Here is a 24,730-nt window from a genome sequence, read left to right on the forward strand (position 1 = left end):
AATATGACAATTTGAAATCACAATTACATGTTAGAAACAGCATAAACGCATCAAGTCTTGAAAATTAGTCCACAAAGTGTTAGGATCCAATATAACAAGTACTAAGATCCAACATAACCAATCCAAGTCTTAACATGCATGTTAACCAACAAAAAAGACATACATAATTTAATCCGTAGAAGAAATAAATTTCTCAATCCATTTCCTCTTCAAACTTGCATTCTTCGCATTGAAAATTCGCGCCTGAACATCATTTGTCATCAAGTATTCAAATACCTTACATAGGTCATCCTCATGAAAGCCATCACCTATGCTCATCACATCCGCAAACAACTGATTTTCATCAATACCGGTATTCAAAGATTTAATTGCCGTGGCAATGCTACCGAGCTGTTCAGCAATTTCATCCACCTTCAAGTCAAGTGTCTTTCTCTTCCGACCGGATCTTTGAGACGACGCAGTTATTATATAATCAGTAAAAAAAAATACCAGCAACAAGTACACGGTTTGGCATAAAAAAATAAAAACAAAAAAAAATTGCAACTGGTTTCAAAACCAATTGATTTCTGCATCGGAAACCAGTGAACACTGGTTTCCGATCGGAAACCAGTGAACACTGGTTTCCGATCCGATTGGAAACCAGTGACGCACTGGTTTCCAATCGGAAACCAGTGACTGGTTTTCCGCATCAGAAACCAGATCTGGATCCGATGCGGAAAACCAGACTCACTGGTTTCCCCAGCCATAATATTTGGAAAAAAAAATTAAAAAAAATAAAAATAATATACCTTGTAGTTGGAGGAGATGTGTTGGTAGTTCTTTGTTGAATGTTGAAGAAGCAATGAAGGGAGAAGAAGCGTGTCTACGGATGTTGATCGAAAGATGGAAAATGACTTCCGCCAAAAAAAAGGGGAAGTCATTTTCCAGATTTTAGCCCTCATTTTCCATTGACTAGAAGTTATTTTCCTTTGACTATTTCATTTTCAGCCTTCCCAAACACCAAAAACTTGGAAAATGACTTCCAGAAGTCATTTTCCGGGTTTCTAAACAGACCCTTGGTTGAAATCATGCAAAGAAAAGAGAGACAATTATACCATGGACCCGGATTCCTTGCAAGGTAGATCTACCTCCAAAATACACAATTTACTTACTGAATATTTGCAATTTACATACTAAATGTTCACAATTTAAATTGTGAACATTTAATGTGTAAATTGTGTATATAAATTATGAACTTTTAATATGTAAATTATGTATTTTGAACCAGGGTTCACAGAATAATTTGCCAAAAAGCAGCTCAAGTTTCCAACTTTGCCCTTCCAAAGCTTTGGACTAGTATATCCGTATCATAGCTATGCTTTTTGGAAAATTATTCTGTGAATCAATAAAATCTAGATCAACGACTCAAATCAATAAAAAAAAAAAAAAAAAAGTTCAAAGCAAATCAAAAAAAAAAAAAAAAGTGCATCCTCAAATGCATCCATCTTCATGTTTACTTCAAAGATAACTCCACTATTTGTTATTATATTGCCATTATATTTTATCCTTTCAAATTTGATAATTGAGAACACCAAAAGTTGAATCAGATCATTTTAAACTTGAGAACCAAAAATGAAAAATACCATTGTACTGTTGAGTAAAAAAAAAACTGTAAAAATGACGCAAAAAAAGAAAAAGAAAAAAAACTGTAAAAACAGCAAAACTTGGTTCAAATCAAGCTTGTGCTAATCCAAATTTAACAATATTAAAAAAGACGCTAGACGCCCAATTTTTTAAAATTTTTTTATTTTTTAGGAGGTTGTGTGAACCTCCGCGGCCTACAAATTTGTTATAGATGCTAATCAAGAAACCATTTTGATAATTAACATTACAGCTGTCTCGCACCACCACGTTATCGAGTTTGCGGAAAAGTTTAAGTGTGTTTGGCCCCATTTTTGTATTTGCAGTGAATGCGGAATTAACAAGCATTTATACTTGTATAATTCCCTCATTCTGCGCCCTACATTACCTTATACCGAATTTCTCATTTCCATCTTATCTAAATGTATTCTACTTTAATAAAAATTCCAAAATTTAGCAATTCAAAGTGTAAACGAAATTTAGCAATTCAAAGTGTAAACGATACATACAAGTACAAATTAAATTCAAATATACAGTAAAATATTAAGTAATATGTTATCTTTGACAAATATAAGAAATACCACATTCACAACCATGTTACGAGTTCGCCAGAACAGGAATAGAACTTTCAAACACCAAATTCAAATCCACGATGAGCGGGCATATCAGTAAGCCAGAGATCATCAATTAGTTGCAACCTATTATGTTGTTTGTATGTACATGTTTATAGACGGTTAGATTTGTATATTTCAAAGATACGGAGGCAGATGTGTTAGAAAACAAACTCTTGATGCCCGTAGCCGTAGAACCAACTCTTCGTGACCAATCAATCAATCTGAAGCATCAAAGTTGAACCATATTTATATGATGATGATGATGAAGGAATCTCTGAGAAACACGAATAGGTAGGTAGTCGGCCTATATACCTATCTTCGTGTGTGCCTTTTTCTTTTAAATGATTCTGTGAATGGCGTCTCAGGAACGGGTATCAACTTCCCAATCACAGCAAGAGGCCAGCTGTTTAATCAAAATCCAGAACAATGACAAATTGGTAAAGAAGAAGTATTAATACAAGTTAATAAAATACTCCGTAATAATAATAATAATATTGATAGGAAACTATAAATGGAATAAAAGAATATAATATGAATTTAACTCAATTATTTATGGGAAATCTTAAAATGCTCTGCTAACATGCATTATCCAAATTACATTGTGCTTTGTTGGGTTGTACCTTACTCTTAAAAGTACAACCCCCCAACACAAAAAGTATGATCCACTAATGCACTTATGCACATGCACAACATTTTAAATTTTCCTTCTTATTTGATATTTTATGAAAAGGGCATTTCCAAATTCCAATAATACAAAAACTTTGCTATTCCTGAAAACCTCAGGCGCAGCCAACGGCAACTAATAATACCATGCCCCTCAGAAATGACTATCCCCTTTGCAAGGGGAGGAATGATATTCTCATAAACAGAGTTAATGTTACTCTATTATTGATCTATTTTGTGAGCCAAACGCCAAACGTGCTAGTGCATAGGATGATGATAATCTAAACACAAAAACTAACCTGATAAAGCCAATAGCAATAGACACAAGCCAGAATTTCCAGCTAAGTCTAACTGTTGAAGTGAACTTTCCAAGGAACATGATAATTATAACCTGAGAAAAGGAAAATGTGTGATAAATTGACAATAATGAGGGATGTAAAATACAATTCTCATAATTCAAAGAGGAGAAAATCACCTGAATCACCAGAGTAAGGGAAACAATAAACACAAACAAGTGGTTTCTATGGACTCCGCTGAAAACATTAATCTCATCGGGTTTTCGAGCATTGAATTCATTGAATAACTATAAAAAACAAGATCATGCATCAGTAAGAACTATTTGGTTTAAAAAGTCAGTCAACAAATATATATCAATAAAATATAAAATATGTGGACAAACATGATAACCAGTGTTGCAAAAATAGCGCCGGCGTTTAAATTTTTTAATTTTTTTTTTTTTTTTTGCGTTGCTAAGTGTGAAAAGTTCGGAAAAGGCATAACTTTGGACTCGGTTGTCCGTTTTGAACAAATTTTTTTTTGAAACCGCGTATTTTTTCGAGATCTATCCACCGCAAACAGCCGGAGGCGGTTTGACCCTCTAATTTTTCCAAAAAATACTTCTTTTGCTCTTAATTTTAATTTTTTTTTATGTATTTAGATGGTTTCAACAATATTTTGAACGATTTTACAACCACTTACGTAAATAATTTGTAAGAAAAAACTAAAGGAACCTTATGTTTTATTGGTGAATTTTACAATTTTTAGTTTAAATTTTTTTTAATTTTTTAAAAAATAAAAAATAAAAAGCCGCGCGTTGAACGTATTTTGCAACATTGGTATTAACATTGAAACATGTTACAATTTGACATCCACTAAACAACCACTGCAACAGAAATTCATAAGTGAATTACAATCATCACAATTATAGACCACATGAAGGATGAAGAATAATAAATTTAACAAGAATTGACATAAACAAATAAAATATTCTCTCCTTATATTAGTTATATCCATGTGATCTTCAAACACATCCAGAACAACACAGTGTAGGGTATAGCAAAATATTGAAGCAAGAGCTTTGGTACTGTAAAGCATGTTCTTCCATGTCTATTGTTTTTATTTATTCTATTAATTACCTGGCTGAGAACAAATGCGTTGAAAATCACAGTGTTCTTCACATCAACAGCATCGTCCCTGTTGCCCAAGCTCAAAATACTTATACCGCGGAAGTTAAGTACTAAGAGAACTGTAACTTGATACAAAGCCTGTACTTATCAATGCAGACATAAATCATGATTCAAGAAATAGTACCCAAAAAATGAAATAGAATAAAGTAAGAAATGAATTTTTCAGACTGCACATAACTGGGAGGAAAAAAAAAAAAAAACTATACCTGTATTATAAGGTTCCTCCACATGATATTAGTTATGAGTGGTTCCCTGAGATAACATTTGATTAAGTAATTTGGTTCATGATATTCCACATTTAGTAAATGATGATACCAAAAGGAACAATGAACTACTAAAAAGCAACGATATGGGCATAAACGTGAAAATGTAACATTTTCAATATGCAAGTGATGGAGACAAAGACACACGCACAAAGATAGAAAATGGTTCTAATTAATGGTATATGTACATCAAGCAGCAATTGCACAACCACAGGACAATCTAAAAAGTACTGACCTTTATAGCATTAGTATAGTTCATAAAAAAAATGGATTTGTATATTGATCATCAAAAGCTAAATGACTTAAATCAATTTACAATTATGAACCCAAATTATATTAAAGCATAGACTATGCCCCAGATATTAGGGTGTGGGTGTCTCTTGGACCAGACATGCATATCCCATAACAAACAGTTCAAATGAATTTGAAACCATTCATCCAATTTCGGTTCTAATATTTTACTTCATGAAAATCATGCATGAGGATAAACCAGAAAATAATGACAGTATCATCTCTATATATACCAAGAATTCACAAATTCTCTTGACAAGAACAAGAAATGATGTGCATTCAACAAAAATGAACATTAAGGGTGTGTTTGGTTCGCACATAGGAATCGGAATCGGAATGGGTATCAAATACTTGGTAATGGTAATGGGTTTTGGTGAAAGTATTTAACATGTTTGGTAGTATGGTGGAATGGGAATGGTTACTAATAGTAGTGCTTGAAAATGAATAAGGGAATGAAACCCTTATTCTATTTGGGTATGGGTTTTTCAATTGATGGGGTATTCGAAACCCATAGTAGTGTTCTAAAAACCTATCAACCAAACAACAACAATCACTTTCATACCCATTCCTATGGGCAAAACCCACCAACCAAACACACCCTAAAAATACCATCAAATATTTAAGTTCTTGCAAAGATTAGTTGAAAGAATATTATCTGACAAAGCATTACTGATTAAACCAGAGTATTCACTTAACCTTGATAAAATCAACTACAATAAAAAAATAAAGAGCACGCAGGCATTCCACCTAGCTCAACAAGTCTAACCTTCGACCAACAGGAGGTCTTTCCATTAGATGATCTGTCGGTGGTTCTGTGGCAAGAGCAAGTGCACCTAATGTGTCCATGATAAGATTTACCCAAAGAAGCTGCATGGAAAACGCAAAAAGTACAAAATTGACAAGTCAGTGTATGGGTGTTAATACATACTCCAGCCGAACACCTAGAATAGAGATATCACAGACCTGTACAGCAGTTAACGGGACATCACCATTAGAAACTGCTGCTACCACATTAATTATAAGAGCTGCAACATTTACAGTAAGCTGAAATTGTATGAATTTCTGGATATTAGCATACACAGATCTGCCCCATCGAACAACCTATCATGATAAAAGAAAACAAAATTACTGTAGTAACCAGGAAGATTTTATGGATTGCACAAAAGCAGAAGCAAATCAATCCAACAAGAGACAGTATGGGTCATGAATTGCATGAATTCATGGACTACAAACTAAATTAATGGCCAACAACATTGACAGAAAAATACTAATTTCAAGAAATTTTTCTAGCATCCTATAAATTATAGATTATAGAATAAATGACCAACCCATGCTGAAATGCCAATGCCACTGTATTTTCATGTAAACTTTTATTCCATAAACATAGATCCCCGACTTTTGTCAAAGAAATGATTTCAGTATAGTTTCAAAAATGATATTAAGAAAGCTACATATAATTCCCTGTCGACAACCATAACAATAACAAGCAACTTGGATTTCAAGAAAAGAAAGGCTTAGCTAAAGTGTAATAACCTTCACAACAGATGAAAAATTGTCATCCAATATGATGATATCTGAACTTTCCTTGGCAACCTCAGTACCTTGAATGCCCATAGCAAGACCAATATCAGCCTACAGTAGTTGGAAGCAGTACAAAACTACATTAGATACTTAGGACAATACCTAAAACAATCAGTGAAGGTCACACTGCAACAAAACATAAAAAATAACAAAACAAAACCCCCAAGCACTTGTCACTCAATTTCAAGGTTTCAATGAACAGAGGATACATATGGAATATACTATACCATATTCCATAGAAGGTTTACAGAATTCAACAAACATGATGTATTTAGACAAACCTCATGTAGTGCGGGAGCATCATTAGTGCCATCTCCAGTTACAGCCACAACATGCCCATTCTTCCTCAATGCTTGCACAAGTAGGAGTTTGTCATTTGGCGATGATCTTCCCATGACCTGTACATCAAATACAGGATCAGACTACCATAACCAAAATGGGTTGCATACTATAACAGTGACAGGGTATTACAGATATCTTCTCTGCAACGTCTTGTCTATCAGACTCGGATAATGCACGGAAGGTTTTCCCCTCTATCAGGTTTGGCTCAGTAGCGTCAGCATCTGACTGAAGTATTCCACATTCCAAAGCTATAGCTTTTGCAGTCTGAATACTATCACCAGTGACCATCCTAACCTATTTAATTTGAAAAAAATAGACTATCCATATTAGTAGGCACAACATTGAGCCCAATCTCACTAGAAGCACTTCTGTAATTATGCAAACCAAGCAATCAAATCTCAATATTCACATTAACAGGTATAATATTGCATTTTTTTTCTGAACAACGCACTTTGAGCAACACTAACTATACATACCAAGCAATTTAATCTTGACAGGAACTTTAACAGGCACAACATTGCACATTTTCTGGAAAAGCAAGCTTGTTGCACAACAGACCCTTATACCTTCATTGCACCTTTCACTAAATATGTTTGGTGAGATGATATGTGCTAATTGGAGTGGTCAAATCTCTTTACTATTCTTAAAAATACATCCCCTACCATCGTTTACCATCCTTTCCAGGAGGCTTCAATCTCTAGTTCAACTCCATGGTCAATTACATTACATTCATCATTATGACCATCCCCTCCTTTACCATTCTTAAAAATACTGTCTCAAATTGTAATTCCTTATCTAGTTCACCATGTTAATCACACAAGTTTGCAAAACATCATGTGACCCGTTCTCCTAAAATCAACAAATGGTTGAGTCCTCATTGAGTTAGTTCTTACAAATTTGCAGAGTTCAAGTACCATTAGATCCACCGTAACATTTGTTGATGACTATTTAACAAGTATATGATTATACTTAATGATGTCTAGAATTGAGTTTTGATATTTTTTGTCCCTTTTGTGCTGAAATGGAATCCAAAATTTAACTCATTACGATCATACAAAGTGAAAATGCTAAAGAATACTTTTTCAGACCATTCAATTCATGTAATTCAATTCAATTCATGTAATGGTTCAAAATGGGATTATTTATCAATTTTCCTATTTCAACTACCCCAAGCCCAATACCAAACAGAATGGCATCACAGAAAGAAACTGCAATTGATGGACCTTGGGAGAGATTTGATGTTTTAAATGGTCTAAAGATTATATAGGCTGCCTTCAAGATCAAGCACCTCCATCTTTTGTCCTTCCCAAGCTCTATTCCGTGTACCTCCGAGGATATCGACAAGTTGGAACTTAAATCCCTAAAATGTACACTTGTTGATAGTATATGTTGAATATTAGGAAACCTTTATTGAATATTACGAAACTCCTAGTAGGAGTGGGCTTAGTTTCCTATTCCTTTTAGGATTGACTTAGAATATAATTATATATTATATATAGAGGTAAAAGAAACACAGAGAGCAATCTATTTGTAAGCTTTCATTATAATATATTCTTTCTATTCTCATTTTCTTTGGTTTCTCACATATTTTGCTTTTGCCTAACTGGCGGGTGGTGAGTTATTCTCCACCTGCCAGGCCTTTCAATCCCTCAATTTCAACATGATATCAGAGCCTACTTTCCTAGGCTATTTTTCTTCCAATATTTCTGGCAGCACCTATTTTTCCGTGTAAACATGAACCCGCGACTGTGTTCTCTTATTCCGATGTGTCTGGTGGTTGTTCTCCAAATCATTCGCCAAAGGACCCCTTGGAACCTTGTCGCGAGCCTTTGCTTGAAGACCCATCACCATTCGCCATCGCACGCGCTCTCACACGCCGCCACCGCCAACGGACGAGCTTTCAGTTTTCAAACTAGATCTCCTCTTCACCAGTGATTTTGTGATCTCACATTCTCACCTCCTACACCAATGGATTCCTCTCCCTCTTGCGACCTTATCTGGAAAATTTGGTTGCCTTCCTGCATCGCCGCCGGTGTCACGCGCCACCGTAGTCTTCACGCTCCGGCAAACTTTCCTCGCGTGCCGGCGCATGTAAAACCTCCGACGGGATTTTTCGGCGTAACTTTCAGGATATCCCCGTCAGTCCTCTGCTACTCCGTCTACGCTCGTGTTTCTCCTTTGATGTTTTTCCGGTGAACATTTTCCAGATTGTTGTTTTGCCATTCTTTGGACCTTTTCGGTGAAATTTGAAGACTTTTTGGGTTTATTGCCAAACTTCTTCCCATGGTGTTTTGGTATAACCGTGTTGTTTCTTTATCTCCGGTATGCCTAGTCCCAAGGGGGTTTAGTTTCAACACTACTATAAAGGCCTCTGATTATTTCCCATGTTTCAAGTAATGGGGAGTGACTATCTACAATCCGTGTGTTATCCGTGGTCAATAGGATGCCTTCGTCGGTACTCCGTGGTCAAAACCCGTACTCAGTTATATATCCCTCCAAACCTTTGTTTTCCTTGACTCCCAAGATTTTTGGCTGTACGTGTTTTGTACAGGATGTCCGTCCACTAAAAGGGAAGCTTGATCCTAAATCCCTTAAGTGCATCTTCCTGGGGTATTCTCGAACTCAAAAAGGGTATAGGTGTTACTCCCCGGATTTGGGGAGGTATCTGGTTTCGGCTGATGTCACTTTTTTTGAGGAGACTGTGTTCTCCGATAGCATTCTCCCGGTGATAGAGGAGGATTTTCTTACTTATACTATCACTATTCCTGTACCCACAGTGGAGTCTGCTTCAGTGCGAGTGTATTCAAGACGGCCCCAGGAGTCTTACATTTCTGTTTTGAATTATGTGGCCTAGTAGTCTTTAGCCTATGTATAAATAGGTTCTATCTTGTACAGTTTTTAGAGTGAGGTATATACACAGTTTCATAGTTCAACACTTAACAAATATTAGGAAACCTTTATTGAATATTAGGAAACTCCTAGTAGGAGTGGGCTTAGTTTCCTATTCCTATTAGGATTGATTTAGTATATATAGAGGTACATAGAATTGTGATCTTTCACTATAATATATCCTTTCTATTCTCTTTTTCTTTGGTTTCTCACATATTTTGATTCCGCCTAACTAGCGGGTGGTTGTTATTCTCCACCCGCCAGGCCTTCCAATCCTTCAATTTCAACCGTATATATTGATACTGTGACCATCAGCAAGATATGCAAAAGGAATTGATGCTCTTGGTCTTGTCTTCAAGCAAGATTTCACACAAAAGACTATATAGGCTGCCTTCAAGGTCAAGCACCTCCATTTTTTGTTCTTTCCAAGCTCTATTCCATGTACCTCCCAGGATATCAACAAGGTGGATCTTAAATCCCTAAAATTTGCACTTGTTGATACTATATATTGATATTTTGACCATCAGCAAGTGATGCAAAAGGAATTGATGCTCTTGGTCTTGTCTTCAAGCAAGATTTCACACAAAAGACTATATAGGCTGCCTTCAAGGTCAAGCACCTCCATTTTTTGTTCTTTCCAAGCTCTATTCCATGTACCTCCCAGGATATCAACAAGGTGGATCTTAAATCCCTAAAATTTGCACTTGTTGATACTATATATTGATATTTTGACCATCAGCAAGTGATGCAAAAGGAATTGATGCTCTTGGTCTTGTCCTCAAGCAAGATTTTACACAAAAGACTCTGTACATTTGAAGTATTTTTTTGGGAATTGAGGGCACTTACTTCAAGAGATCTTTCCCAAAGAAAGTGTGTCAGATCTACTTGAAGTCTTGAAGATAGTTGACTACCAGAATCAAGACCATATGGAACTCCTATAGACCAAGTGTCAAGCTCACTTATCTTAAAATCAGTCATCCTGATATCCCTTTTCTTGTAAGCATGGTATTGGAAATTCATGAAACCACTGTGCAAGAAGACTTTTTATATTTTCCATATAAAAATATTGAACACAGGTCCTATATTTATATATGTAAGCGTACAAGCATGAGTGAAGCACACTACAACTAGGTTTAGCATTAGGGTTTACCTACGTTCAACAAGCACCAAGAGCTACTCACCAAGATGTAGCTAGAATTGCGAAATGCCTAAAGAGTGCAGTAGGAAAAGAATTTTGTATGCAATCATGAACACAGGGCACTTGAGCATTGAAGCATTTTATTATATTAACTGGGCTGGATTACTAAGTGACAAGAAGTCCACTATGAGATATTGAGATTTTTAGAAGTGTGGCAAGATCGTTGTGCAGTATCAAGTTGGAGCATGCTTCTAGATATACTGTTAACTGATATTGCAAGAAGTCCACTTAAGTGACATGCTCCAACTTGATATTGCAACAAAAACATCATTATTCAATCACCAAGCCTTAAGTGATAAAAAGATGTTTACAACACAAAAACAATATATCAGTTATTGGGACTGAATAACAAAGACTAATTAATAAAATGAGTATTCCACTACGATATCATATATTCACATCATGCAACTAAAGAAAGTGAGGATAATAGAAATTGGCTGTTTGAATTACCTTAACACCAGACTTGATGCATAACTGAACTGCCTCTCTTACACCAGGTCGGCATGGATCCTGTAGCAGACTTAAAAATTAGTGACAAGCAAAAATAAAGAGGAAGAAGAAATTTCACATTGGAATGCTGATGAAATGCAAAATAAACAATGAATGGGACAAAGTCCCAAAGGAAACCCATTAAGAACTTGCTTCAATACTCACTAGTAGAGAAAGAAACAAAAAAAAAAAAAAAAAAAAAAAAAAAATGGCAGACACATCAAAGCAATCAAACTTAGGAATACTACAGATCAAAGAAATACCTTAATCCCAAGAATAGCAAGTAAAATCAAGTCTCCCTCTGGCAATTCCCATCGACTCAATTCTTCTTCACTTTTAGGAATTTTATCCATGTCATATGACACATAGGCAACAGCCACACAACGCAAACTCTCAGTAGCCATGTCTTCAATTGCCTTTTTGAAGGATATTGCCTGGTGACCAAAATAGATATACTGTTAACTGATATCCTCGTTAGCAAATATTCTCTATTAAAGTAAAAATAGACAAATATCTATCTCCCTTCTGCTTATATACTGCAAAAACTAAATTACATCATATCCGAGTATATAAATTTGAAGTACCCATTAATATTGAAACTTGTTGACTTCGTATAAAAGCACAAAACATCGAAGGAAGAACTCTGTGTATGTACATACATACACATGCATGTATGTATAGAAGGACATACAAATATAAGAGACCAGGCAAAGTGAACAGTATGCAGCTTGAAATCAGGAAAATAAGAGTTACTTTCAACTGCTTGAAGTAAAAATACAACAAAGAAAAACATAAAGCATAATTGCAAGCAAAAGAAAGAATCACTTCTCCAACCTCATTTTCATCCAGAGGCACCACATTATCATTTGCATCAATGTAGTGTGTACAGCAAGATAGGACAATCTCAGCAGCACCTTTCCAATGTATATGAACTTCAGAATCCTGCAAAAAAAAAAAAAAAAAAAAAAAAAAGGATTAAAAATAAATTTAAAAAAAAAACATATATAAAGTGAAAACCATCTGTGTATCTAATAATTTACAGACCGATCAAAAGAATATTCAAACCGTACGAGATAACTCAAATGAGACCTCAGAAAAATTTGCAATCCAAGATAAATTTCAGCAATAAAAAGCAAAGACAATGTCATGTTTCATTACAAGATACCCAATAACCACCAAAGCTAAATACTTCCGATGTGCAGCTGGCCCAACTGGAAATTTTTATCTTCTAACATGGTCCTGTTATCTGTTTTATACTGCACCAATTGAGCAATACACCTAACAATTGCTTCAACTACCTACTTGGTTTTTTTACTAAAACTCAAATAAATAAATAGAGAATTCAAAGGTCTGATGCTTTCAGACACTATCCGATTCCCCATTTCTTTAAGTACAAGATTTATTGAAGATGGAAGCTCTGAGATAATCCTAAACGATAAATAAACATAAACCCTGGCAGTTAAGCAATCTCAATCCTGAATGATAGAATAAACGTGAATGCGAGTGTACTGAACTGTAAAACATAAGATAAAAAGAGACTGCAAAATATTAAGCCAAGGTGAAAGAAAGGCAGTTGAACATGAAATGAAATAAGCAGATTACCAGTTTCACAGCAACACCACCTCGCTTCTTCTCTGAGTTGAATGGGAAGGCATGGATAATTGACGACTCAGATCGAATGGCATCAAAATTCAAACCAAGCTGTACAAGTCACAAATAAGAAGTTCAATCCAATAATTAAAAGAAAATATGATTAGAAAAAAGTAAAAATGCCATCAACTAACAGAATGAAGACAGCAATGTTACCTTGACTCCAAACTGGAGAATGGCCTTCTCTGTTGGTGATCCAGAAACCTCGGGTACTCCACCCTGTCAAAGTAAGGCACAGCATCAACATACAGCAGTAAAAAGCTGTTTACTGAACTAAATTGAATGCCACAGTATGTAAGATCATACTCAAAGCATGAATACCGGATAGACTATAGCCAAAGATTACAAAGAAATATAGAATAATTTTAACATTTGTCATATGCTTTAGCTCCTTCAATCCATAATCAACCAAAATAATAGCTCATTTTAGATTCTGATGATAGGACACATTAATACAGCCAGAATATTAACAAAACTGACTGCTATGAGTAAGCTTTTGATTCTGTTAATAAGGTTGCTGCTCACCGTGTATTTTCTCTTAGAAAACTGCAATGTAAATGCAGTCCAAAAAGAATCAGACAACTTTTACAGTTAGCTAGGTTTTCAAGAACCATAAGATCATTTGTAACAAAGCCAAATTCCGGAATGCACTAAAGGTCGAAATTGTAGTTGCTATTAAGTTTTTCATTCTTCTTCAGACAAATCTTGCACCAACATCTGTGATTTTGAATGACAATGTTATTAAGCATAAATTTGAATTCAAGAACAAACCCAGATCAAAATGAAGAGGATTATATGTCGGAAGTTGGTTGAGAAGCTTCTTTACTTAAAAAGTAGTCATCCAAATATCTCTTTTGCAGTAACTGTTGAGTTAGTTCTTAGCATCTCCATTTGAGAGTCACTGGGAAACAAACACTCAGATTTTGAGGTTTATCAAGAAGTCTCCAAATACCAGCTTTTTATACAGAGATTATGGAAACACAGATTGCTACACAGATGCAGATTGGGGTAGAATAGGAAATCAATATCGGGGTATCGTGTTCTGCTTGGTGGTAACCTAATATCATGGAAAAGTAAGAAACAAGATATGGTTGAACAATTGAGTGCAAAAGCAAGGTCAATGGCTCTTAAACATGTGAACTACTTTGGCTTAACACATCTTCTTACCGAGTTAAAGTTTTGTGAGTTGGGAACCAGAAAGCTCATTTGTGACAATTAAGCGGTTTTGCATATTGCATCCAATCCAGTCTTTCATGAAAAGAGTCGAAGGACAAAACATATTGAAGTTGATTCATGATTGTCATTTTGTTAGAGAGAGAAGGTCACCTTAAGAGAAGTTGCTACCTCATTTGTTGGTTTAAATAACCAGTTAGAAGATGTTTTCACAAAATCTTTAGGCCTAGAGTTCAAGATATTTACAAGCTTGGAGCCTCATACATATTCTGCATGTGTTTTATTTATTCTAGGAGCTCTTTAGTATTCTGTCTTTTGTATAAATAGAGGTGTACTTAGAACTATATATCATGAATAAATCTATTTTTCTACTGTCTCTACAATTTAATCAAGTAGGAAACAGGATATAATAAAAAGGAATTTGAACAATTGAATTAACATGGAGATGAGACTTAAAAGCAATGTGATTATAGGTTAAGGAGCACATTCAAATCTGAGGCGTTGAAATGTTGCCCTCGGTTCATGACTGAACTTTTATTCTTCACATGTAGTGCCACCACCCCCCCCCCCCCACTCCTCCCACAACCAAATATATCAATATTCTTAATGAATCCTGAAAACAAACAGAGGAGGTAAATACAAAGGTAGAAAAGAAATGAAAGCAGAAATTTGATCCTACCTCTGGAACAAACACACTGCCAGTTGTATTCTGTGCAATGCCTTCAAGGAGTAGAGGTATGACCTTCTGAGGCAATTGTGATTTATCATCTGGAGGATTGATTCGTTTTCCACCAATATATGCATCAACAACAGTCATCTTGTGGAGGAAAATAAAACAGACAAGTGAAAAGGAGTACTACACTATTGTTTTTGTAACCCACAAAAACAAAAAAATAAAACCAAAAAAAAAACAAAAAACAAAACAAAAAAAAAAAAAAACAAAAACAAAAAAAAAAAAAACAAAACAAAACAAAAGCAAAATCAAATACAAACAAAATCCCTCCCCTCCCCACAATGAAAAATTGAAAAATATGTAAACATAAAAGAAGAAAGAGGTCAGAGTAACTACGAGGTCCTTGTGCAATTTATGCAATTTAGTCCCTCTTAACTAAATTTTGTGCAATTTAATCCCTATACTTAATAATCAGTATAATCCAGGACAATTATAAAACCGTTAATAATTGTCCTAGATTACACAATTTTTAAGAACAGGAATTAAATTGCACAAAATTGAAGTAGAGACTACATTGCATAAAATAGCATAGTACAGGGACCTCTCAAAAATTTTGACCAAAGAGAGATGAAAACTGCTTACCTGATTCAGAGTCAGTGTTCCAGTTTTGTCACTGCAAATGGTGGTTGCAGAGCCCATAGTTTCACAGGCAGAGAGTCTCCTAACCTGCAGTTACAATTTTTTTACACTTTCACCACACATAAAAAAAAAATTTTTTTTAAATGTGACACAATAAAATATGTAACACATGAAGACCATCAAATTTAAAATATAGTGCAGATACCAATACATACCAAAGCCTTATCTGCCATCATTTTCCTCATTGAATATGCAAGCCTACAAATACAATTGTCCAGAAAGCAAGTCACAGTGATTACCAAGAAAAATAGACAACATAAATGTAACAAACCAGTACAGTGAATGAATAGTCTCAGTGATGTATTTAATGAATATATGACATAATAACAATAAAAACAGAATTGAAGTAGGCAAAAATTTCAGATTGAAACATGTTATACATTAGAAATTAAAATTAACGATGGCAGAAAATACAACTGGGAAGTGAAAGTGATAAATAGATACAACTGACCCTTCAAATGAAGCAGCTATGCAGAGAACTACTCAAACTTTTAACAGTATTAATGTCAAAATAGAATGAACTTACGTAAGAGTGACAGCTAAAGGAAGTCCTTCGGGTACTGCCACAACCACAATGGTAACCTGCAGATTTATACAACTTCTGTAACAGATTTAAAAGCAATCATACATGAAAAAACTAAAAAAGGTAATAAGCATACTGCTATAGTGAAGATTTTAATAGCCCCATCTATAGCATCGCCAACTTTAGTCTTCCCAGCTTTAAAATGGGGATCCTTGGTGTGCCCAGTGAAGAATCTGCACAATGCATACTCAACTTTAGGAGGAAAACATTCATTCAAACAGAAATAAGTGCCTGCCGAACTGCAATCTTAAAATACCTGATCATAAGGACAAGCAGAACAACTAAAGCTACTATAAGGCCAACCATACCAATGAATGTTGCCACACCATTTAAACGGACCTGATAACAAACACAGAAGTCACAATGGATAACTATATATGAAAGCATTATCTGTATTTTATAGACTACCAAACTTTGATAAGTGCAACCTGCAGTGGTGTTTCTTCCCCATTATCCTCTGCAATACTAGCCATCAGTAATCCCCATTCTGTATTTATCCCGACACTTAATACCTGGAAACAGATTAAAAAATAAAACATATAAGATAGGTTCACGAGTTCAGGGTTAAGAATTTTAACAAATAACTCAGCTTGTACAAGCTGCTTCTTGAAGACACAAAAATGTTTCAAACTCCGGATATGAACATAAATTGTGCATACATAATTACATATTAAAAGGTGCAAGCACCACAAGCAGCCTCAACACAAAAATCCATAATAGTCTATAAGCATGTTAATCTTAAAGCATTGTCAAATAAAAAATGATAAGAAATTTTATAAATCTTCCCAGTAAAAGGTGAAAGTAAGGTCCTTGAAGCAACGCCAAATTCATACTTCAAACAGTCATGTTTACCTAAGGTCTAAGGAAGAAGTATTTTTCTTAAACCTACATCCTTCTGCGACCAAAATTGTGAAAAATAAATAATAAAATGGCAAGACACCATCTACATAGTTTACCAGCATGGTACCATAGCCATCTGCAACTTTACACCCAGACATCAGAAATGGTGACTTTGAATCTTTATGAACCTTTCAGAAGCATAAAAGCCCAGTGAGCAGGAAGTTAAAGATCATAATTGAAAGATATTCAATCAGAGATCCACAGAATACTCACAATCTTGCTTTCCCCAGTCATACTTGATTCATCAATGGCAAGAGAGTGTCCAGATATTACAAGTCCATCAGCAGGCACCTGAAGGGAATTTAGCAAGCAAGAGAGTACTGATGAATGAAATTAAATCATAGAATTCAAGACCTCTGGTTGGAGGAGGGTGATAGATTTCACCTGATCACCAATCTTTAGAGGTACAATATCACCAACAACAATCTCAAATATCGAAATTGGAATTCTTCTCCCACCTCGGACAACCTGCACATTTTTACACAATTTAAGGTTAAGCAAGAATTAGAGAGAGAGAAAGTGCAGCTAACTTGTTCAACACACCTCAAGTTGTATGTTCTGCTTCTCATCATTTAAACTTTGGAACTGAAGGGACTGTTTGTAGTCACTTACAGCTGCAAACAACAGGCACCACATAAACATAAATTCTGAGAATACCTAGCTTGCATCCCAAATTACATTTGACAAAACAAATGTTCATAACAAAAGCTGCAGACATGTTTTGGAAGGACAAAGCTCCGTACCTCTGATAATATTCATAGTCTAAAAAATAAATACATAGAATTGAAAAAGCGGTTATCTATTAACAAGTGCCCAAACAATATTCCCAAAAAAACACCTTCAGTCTGATTCTTCGTATAAAACTAGAAAAATAAAAATAAAAATAACTAAACACTTCATCTATCCAATTTAAAGCTAGTTCTTATGGAAATAGAGAAAATAAGTTCTGATATAAGGAGCTGAGGTCTAACTGTATTAAACAGACCATATGTTACTAAAGTAGGATTGATCAATATGAAAAATGTTAGCAGTGTTTCCATGCTATTCCACCTAAGTGTTTCACAAGCAAATGAAACAGTCTGAATTGGCACCTATCAGTTCCCTCACTCTATAAGAATAACTGAATAACCTTTTCAATTTTCGTGGAAAAAGAACAACAACGGTAGAAGAATCTTTCACCTGTAAAAACTATGACAATGATTACTGCTAAGGCAATGCTCCCTCCATCATACCATCCTTCTTTTATACCCTTAATCACACAAGATAAAATAAGAGTAAATAATATAATCCAGATACTCAAATTCATCAGAAAAAACAGTCTAATGATGCATAAACATTCCCAAATATTCTTAATCCGTAAACTATGATCATAATCCCTTAACCCCACCTCAGTTTTAATGCCTAGTACCAAAGATGCTGCTGCAGCTACCATCAAAATAATCAAGGTTGTATCTCGACAAGCATCCCAAAGAAACCTCTAGAATAACAGAAAAAGAAAGAATACAGTTTGGTAATGACAAAATCAACAGAAGTAGTTTGCTTCAATCATCCATCTACAAATTGAAACAATACCCAAAAACTCCGTCCTTTCTTTCGTGGATATGTGTTAGATCCAAATTCACTTCTTCGCTTCAATATTTCTGCTTCATCACCAAGAATTCCCTTTTCTAAATTTGTTTTCAACTTTTCTGCCACACCTCTAACCTGATGTAAAACACAACAGAGAGATATATATAAATGTTGAATAAGAAGAATATAAAAAAGACAAGAGATGTGTTCTATTGATATATTGAACAAACATACAAGCCCCACATATATAGCAAAAAAAGAAAAGAAAAAAAGAGAGAGACCCTTGAACAACTCATCTGTCTCTTAGGAAGACTCTTAATCTAACCGGGACAGACTCTTGGGAAGTATCTACATCACTTGGGGAATATCAACACACCCCTCAAACTAGAGGGTGCATGTCATAAGCTCCAAGCTTGTTACAAATACACTCAATACTAGGCCCCCTTAGGGATTTAGTAAATAAATCTACTAACTGATCAATTAACAAAGTAAGAACTCCACAATGACAATCAGATTCAATATGTTTTGTCCTCTCATAAAAGACTAGGCCGGAAACAATATGAAATGCTACTAGATAGTCACAAATGAGTTTCAAGGGTCTCAACTCACAAAACTATAATTCAGTGAGATGATGTTTTAGCCCAATTAGTTCACACATTCAAGTGCCATAGATCAATATTCTGCTTCTGCACGTGATCATGCAACAACATCTTGTTACCTACTCCATGAGATTAAGTTACCACCCAAAAAAAAAACACAATACGTCAATACCCTTATGTGGACTTCCAATCCATAGTGGAACCTGGCCCAATCTGCATCTATGTAACCACTGATCTCTATATTTCCATGATCTTTGCATAGCAAACCAGTGCCGTGAGACTTCTTAATTACCTCAATATCTAAATAACTATATCCCAATATTGAAGGAACACAAATAGGTTCCCCCAAATATCACTATGAACTAATAAGAAAAGAGTTTCAGCTCTCTTATTGACACTACTAAGAAATGATGCCCTAGAGTGCTTCCTGAGTTGTGCACAATTCACACTCTATGGTAGACAACTTTGAAAGACTCGAAACAAACTGTTTGAGTTATTCAGGCTAGAATGTCCCAATCAATTATGAATACGAGAATGTTGAATGGAGGTGCAAGCAATGGTGGGTAGAGAAAGATACTATAGCCCATTCACATCCCATACCAATCATATTTCCCGTATGACGACCTTGCACAATAATAGAAAGGTACATTTACGTAGATAAAGAACAAAAGAGATAGGGGCAAGGATTCAAGGATTAGCTTCACCAACACCTAAAGCTATACCTTTTGATCCATTGACGCAAACAATAGGAGAAGAGTTCTTAGAGGCTGTTATTTGAGTAAAGACTAAACTCTAAAGAGTGAAAAACTACCAAAGATATGATCGGGAGTTGGATTGGGAGACAAGAATAATTGAATGCCCTTCAGTCTAAGCTACAAAGGCTTTTGCATTGCCATGAATTGCATCAATCCTCATACTCGGTGTAAGAAATAGTTCAAGATCCCAAAGTTTTTTATTTATTTTGGCCCACATTTACATAGATAGATTGTAGCTTTCAATGTAGCTTCTAGCAACTTTTTGTGTGTTCAATTTTATTGCAATAATCACAATATTGAGCCACCTTGTCCTCTACAATTTCCAACACACCCCTTAGCACAACTAACTCAGGAATAGGACATTAACAGCCCATTTGGTTCACAGGATTTTCCTCAACAATTCCTTATAACAGCCTATTTGGTTCACAAAAATGAATTTTGAGGAATAGAATTTAAGTTTTGTCGAAAAGAAATTACTCAGAATACTAATTCCACTGTTTGGTTCATGAGAATATTGATTTAAGGAATAATGTGTATGCAGACTAACATGCCCCTACACAATAATAATTAACAAAGATGTATAAGGGTATTTATGTCTCACAATGTTGAACAATTCGGATTTGTAATTGAAATACCAGAGGTAATGAACTTATTTTCACAAATTTGAGGAATTCAAATTCCATTGGAAACATTCTCCCATAAACCAAACAACATAAAATGCTTTTTCCTCAAATTTTAGGAATTCCAACTCAAAGGAATTCATTTTCCATCCAACCAAACACCCCCTAAAACTTTGAATTCCCATGTTTGAAAGGTGGGAGCATTTTAGTGTTTAAAAAACACATTCTCCATATTCCAATTTTGTTTTCCATTTTTTTAGAAAAATGGAAATTTTTCTACTTTTCTAGTTGTTGAACACATCCTACAGGCAATGGATGAAGACATTTCCCCAACCCCAAAGGACAGGCAGGATACATGAAAGAGTGAATATATTTGTTGTACTTGGAATTGAGTCACTTCCAAGAATCTATTCCTGAGTTTGTTCAAGCTCCAAGCGTAACTTTAAGAGGAAAAGCACCGCAAAGTATTTTTCACATTGAGCCATTTGTTCCACAATCAATCCGCCAATGAGGTTGGTAAATACTCCCTATTTATTCAACTTATTCAAGTCTTCAATGACAATGTATAACAATTATGCATGTTTCCAAAAGGAAAACATGTCTTGGGTAATCTAAAAGGGGGAACCAGCTCGGGGGGGAAATAACCGCCATAAATCCCAAATAGGCTACACAATTGAGCCTCACTCAACACTCCCACCCAAATGGATTGTCCATTAATCGGTATATCATTAGAAATAGACTCCTTTTCCATATGACCCCCACTCCTTGACTAGTAAACCACAATTGAACAAACATCTAACTAAGAAATGTAATTTTGTGACCCACATAACCTTTTGGAAATAATGACAGGATTACCAAACAATTTTCGAACAAAAATAAAGGTTAGTGGAATCTTTAACGATGCTTGCTTTTTCATTGTTGGATGACATAATTACTGGAATATTCTTCAATTCTTCCTAACTTCACCAATGGAGTCAAAAAGGTCCAAAAATGAAAATTGGAAATTTTCACCAAAAAGGTCATCGAAGCATGGCTTAGGTGCAACCGTATGAGGTTAGAGCTCTAACATAAAGCAATGTGCCAATGTGAGGCAGTGGCTACGGTGACCAAAGTTCTTAGGTTACGCTCATTGGAGAGGACTACGTTCCTTAGTGACTCCAATTTTGATAAAAACTGGCCAGCAAAAAAGATTAATTTGAAAAAGAAAGAGTTTGATAAAAAGTGCTTCACACTGCTCATGCAAAATCAGAGGGATTTTCACCACAAGGTGGCTTTGATGCCACGTTGAATAGAAGGAAAAAGAATTTATGGATATATTGAAGAAACATACAAGCACCCATATGTGGCAAGGAAAAAGAACTATCAACAAGACAACAACTCATCTAACTCTTAATCTAACCAAGACAGACTCTTAGGAAGTATCTACAACACTTGGGGAATATCAACAAGAGAGATATATAATGATTATAGTCATTACACACATGATATCAATATGTTACGAAAGTAAAAAACTTAAGTTATCACAGAGAACTTGCCCCTCCATATTGCTGCAGAGTAGAAAGATCATGCTCTCTAGATATTGATACCAGCTCCTCCATGCTGATATCAAATTCACTATTTGGGCTTGGAGCTGCTGGCAGTTTTTTGGGGGTTCCAGGACCTAAGATGACAAATACATAAGCAAAATTGTTGCAACTTTAAAAGCTGTGCAATCTCAATCAAGGGTAACTTGCATTAGCAGGCCAAAGAAGGGTGTAATTATTGCAAGAATTCATTAAATGTATTGATGTGGTCAACATATTATAATTTAGTATACCAAACTGCTCACATTGTTCTAAAATGGTTGGCAACAACAATGTAGTGTAATGAAAAGGAGAAATACCATTAACATTTCGCCCTGCTTCTTGAAAAAGTACAGCTGCCTGATAGAAGAAATATAGGCTAGAGAATCAGTAGAATGAAAAGCAAAAATATATCAAGACATACACATTAGGCACCAAAATTTACCCGTATGACTTGTGCATGCGTTCTAATCTTCGCTATCAATTGCTTTCTTTCTTCTTCTTTTTTCAAGTCCAAAGTATATCTAAATCTGCGGGAAGCATTCAGGACAAGTGCTGCTTGCTGAAAAGAAGCAACTTAGCTTAGTCATAACTTGTGCCTGTACTAGATAAATAATTTGAAACACCAAGAGTGCAGCGAAAAAGGTACGCATTTGTTTTTTCTAACAAGTAAATGCAGAAAATAGAAGTACTACATTAAGGAGTATGTTACTAGCCAAATTTACATGTAAAGACAAAAGAAAACCCAATAGTAGCTTTTGTGCTTTACTAGCATATATGGGTGGCTAATACATGTGAAATGCCTTAGAAATGGAGAAGAATAAATGGCAATATCTTTCGCTGATTCCTGCCCCCTTTTGCGAACTGATAGAATCAAATTATTAACATTGATTAAGAGATAACTATTGCACTCCTTATCATTTCCACTCCTTATCACACTGTCCTAATCAGTTTTTTAAGACAGCAATATCAGGGTAACATTGATTAAGAGATAACTATTGCACAGCATAGCAGAAGGCAATGTCTTCCATTGATTACTTTCCCCATATTTCATAGATATCACAAAGCATGTGTATCAAAGCCATCTGTGGCTAGGCAAATAGTGTAACACATTCAACGCCCAATAAGCCATAGATGATAAGTATGAACGGCACAGTGTGAAAGCTCAAAGCTACATCCTTCAACATAGCATCTGGAACATATGCCAGCACAGTGCTTGTAACATTCCTCAGCCACACTTCTAGTCAACATGTCACATTTACCTCCTAGACTAGATGCAATTATTCACAAAGAGAAGTGAACTTCAAATTCTACAAAGCAGCAAGTGAAAATGATAATGCAACCACTCTTGAATCTAGAATTAACACCCAACAATAGGTCAAGAGCATTTCAACTGAAGCTTCCCAAGGATACCACTCCTGAAGAGAAACACTGTGCACCAAATTGCAATGCGAAAATGTAAACAGTGTACACCTGAATAGACCAATTTTATTGCACTCGTAAGTTAAAACACAGTAAATGATAAATCAGAAAACTGACCCTCCATCGCTTCAAGCGGTCTACTGGGGCGCTCTTGGTTCGGAAAATATCAAAGGGGCTCCCATTCTCGTCCTCATCCTCTTCAGAATAGCCACCGCGGCGGCGGCCGGACTCCAAATCTTCGTCTCTTTGGCGGCGATAGGGCGAGCCTTTCACTTCATCGACGCTGCTATTCATCTTCTTGTGTACTGTCGCAGGAGAGATGACACCACTAAATTGATTCCAAGTTTTTTCTTTTACTTCAAAGACTTTCCCAACAACAACAACATTCAAAATTCAACAAATGCATATCCTCTTTCACACATTCACCAGCAAATTGCAACACAAAAACAAACAGAAAAAAGCAGGAGAAATGGAGAAAAGCATCTAAATACTAATACTGCTTCCTAGGGTTTCGACACACAAAAGGGCAAACCGACTAATACCTAGAATACCTACACATTCATATACGTGCGGACCACGTACATCATCAGTAAAAAGTACTCTAGAACATTAAACATACGATGCTCGTATGTATAAGCGCGTGTAGATTGAAGTATTTACCGGGATGAATGTGTGTATAGGGAACCAAGAAAGAGAAAAGCAGAAACCGACGCGGTTCGGTGGTTGGGTCGGCGATGGGAAAGAGAGAGAGAGTGAGAAATTTCTCAGAAAGGAGGAGGAAGTTGCCGCGAAGCTGCTCAAAAGCAACATGAAACAGCTCACTAGCTTAGGCTATACTTCAACAAATTGAAATTCGTTTGAAAAACATTAAAATAAATTTGTAGTTGAAGTGTCGCGTTTTGGAGAATGACAAGTGTATTTTCACAAATAAATGGATTATTTAACCCAAAAGAATTTTATAATTAGATCATTTAATTCAAACTATTGCAATTGAATGGATGAACAACATGTAATAAAATTTTTTAAAAAATATTAAATAAGTCCATAAATTTTATCTAAAAAGTTAATTAGATCATTGAATTTTTAAAAATTGCAATTAACCCCACAAA

General features: G+C 35.4%; 1 protein-coding gene across 5 annotated transcripts; it reads right to left on the reverse strand.

The window, feature by feature from the left end:
• Window positions 1–2,126: 2,126 nt before the first annotated feature.
• Window positions 2,127–24,447, reverse strand: LOC109173114 (calcium-transporting ATPase 10, plasma membrane-type-like). Of its 5 annotated transcripts, none has more exons than XM_019322368.1 (34): window positions 23,739–24,427; window positions 22,645–22,761; window positions 22,520–22,559; window positions 22,173–22,297; window positions 18,667–18,798; window positions 18,482–18,571; window positions 18,274–18,343; window positions 17,638–17,708; window positions 17,479–17,562; window positions 17,308–17,385; window positions 17,151–17,222; window positions 16,623–16,706; window positions 16,451–16,533; window positions 16,271–16,367; window positions 16,138–16,193; window positions 15,767–15,809; window positions 15,555–15,638; window positions 14,919–15,056; window positions 13,223–13,285; window positions 13,019–13,117; window positions 12,251–12,361; window positions 11,680–11,850; window positions 11,378–11,437; window positions 6,970–7,134; window positions 6,780–6,896; window positions 6,451–6,549; window positions 5,881–6,018; window positions 5,684–5,784; window positions 4,570–4,615; window positions 4,313–4,441; window positions 3,373–3,480; window positions 3,197–3,288; window positions 2,547–2,637; window positions 2,127–2,455 (listed from the first exon to the last, which is right to left on the reverse strand). In XM_019322368.1, exons 1-33 carry the CDS (start codon window positions 23,913–23,915, stop codon window positions 2,547–2,549), a joined length of 3,231 nt encoding a protein of 1,076 aa, XP_019177913.1. In that variant the 5' UTR covers window positions 23,916–24,427; the 3' UTR covers window positions 2,127–2,455. The 5 variants fall into 5 exon arrangements, with proteins under 5 accessions (XP_019177913.1, XP_019177917.1, XP_019177915.1 ...); XM_019322372.1 differs by having other exon boundaries at window positions 2,133–2,637; window positions 23,739–23,926; window positions 24,282–24,447; XM_019322370.1 differs by having other exon boundaries at window positions 2,172–2,451.
• Between the last annotated feature and the right edge of the window lie 283 nt (window positions 24,448–24,730).

The sequence above is a fragment of the Ipomoea nil genome, unplaced genomic scaffold (assembly GCF_001879475.1).
Source record: "Ipomoea nil cultivar Tokyo-kokei standard unplaced genomic scaffold, Asagao_1.1 scaffold0465, whole genome shotgun sequence".
NCBI lineage: Eukaryota > Viridiplantae > Streptophyta > Magnoliopsida > Solanales > Convolvulaceae > Ipomoea > Ipomoea nil.

Excerpts from the sequence above, each read along its gene's own strand:
- LOC109173114 (XM_019322368.1), bottom strand. The coding sequence starts at position 23,915 with ATGAATAGCAGCGTCGATGAAGTGAAAGGCTCGCCCTATCGCCGCCAA. Across the intron at positions 22,560-22,644 it reads CGCATGCACAAGTCATACGG|GCAGCTGTACTTTTTCAAGA; the intron begins GTAAATTTTGGT and ends TTCTTCTATCAG. Across the intron at positions 7,135-11,377 it reads GCATCAAGTCTGGTGTTAAG|GTTAGGATGGTCACTGGTGA; the intron begins GTAATTCAAACA and ends CAAATTAAATAG.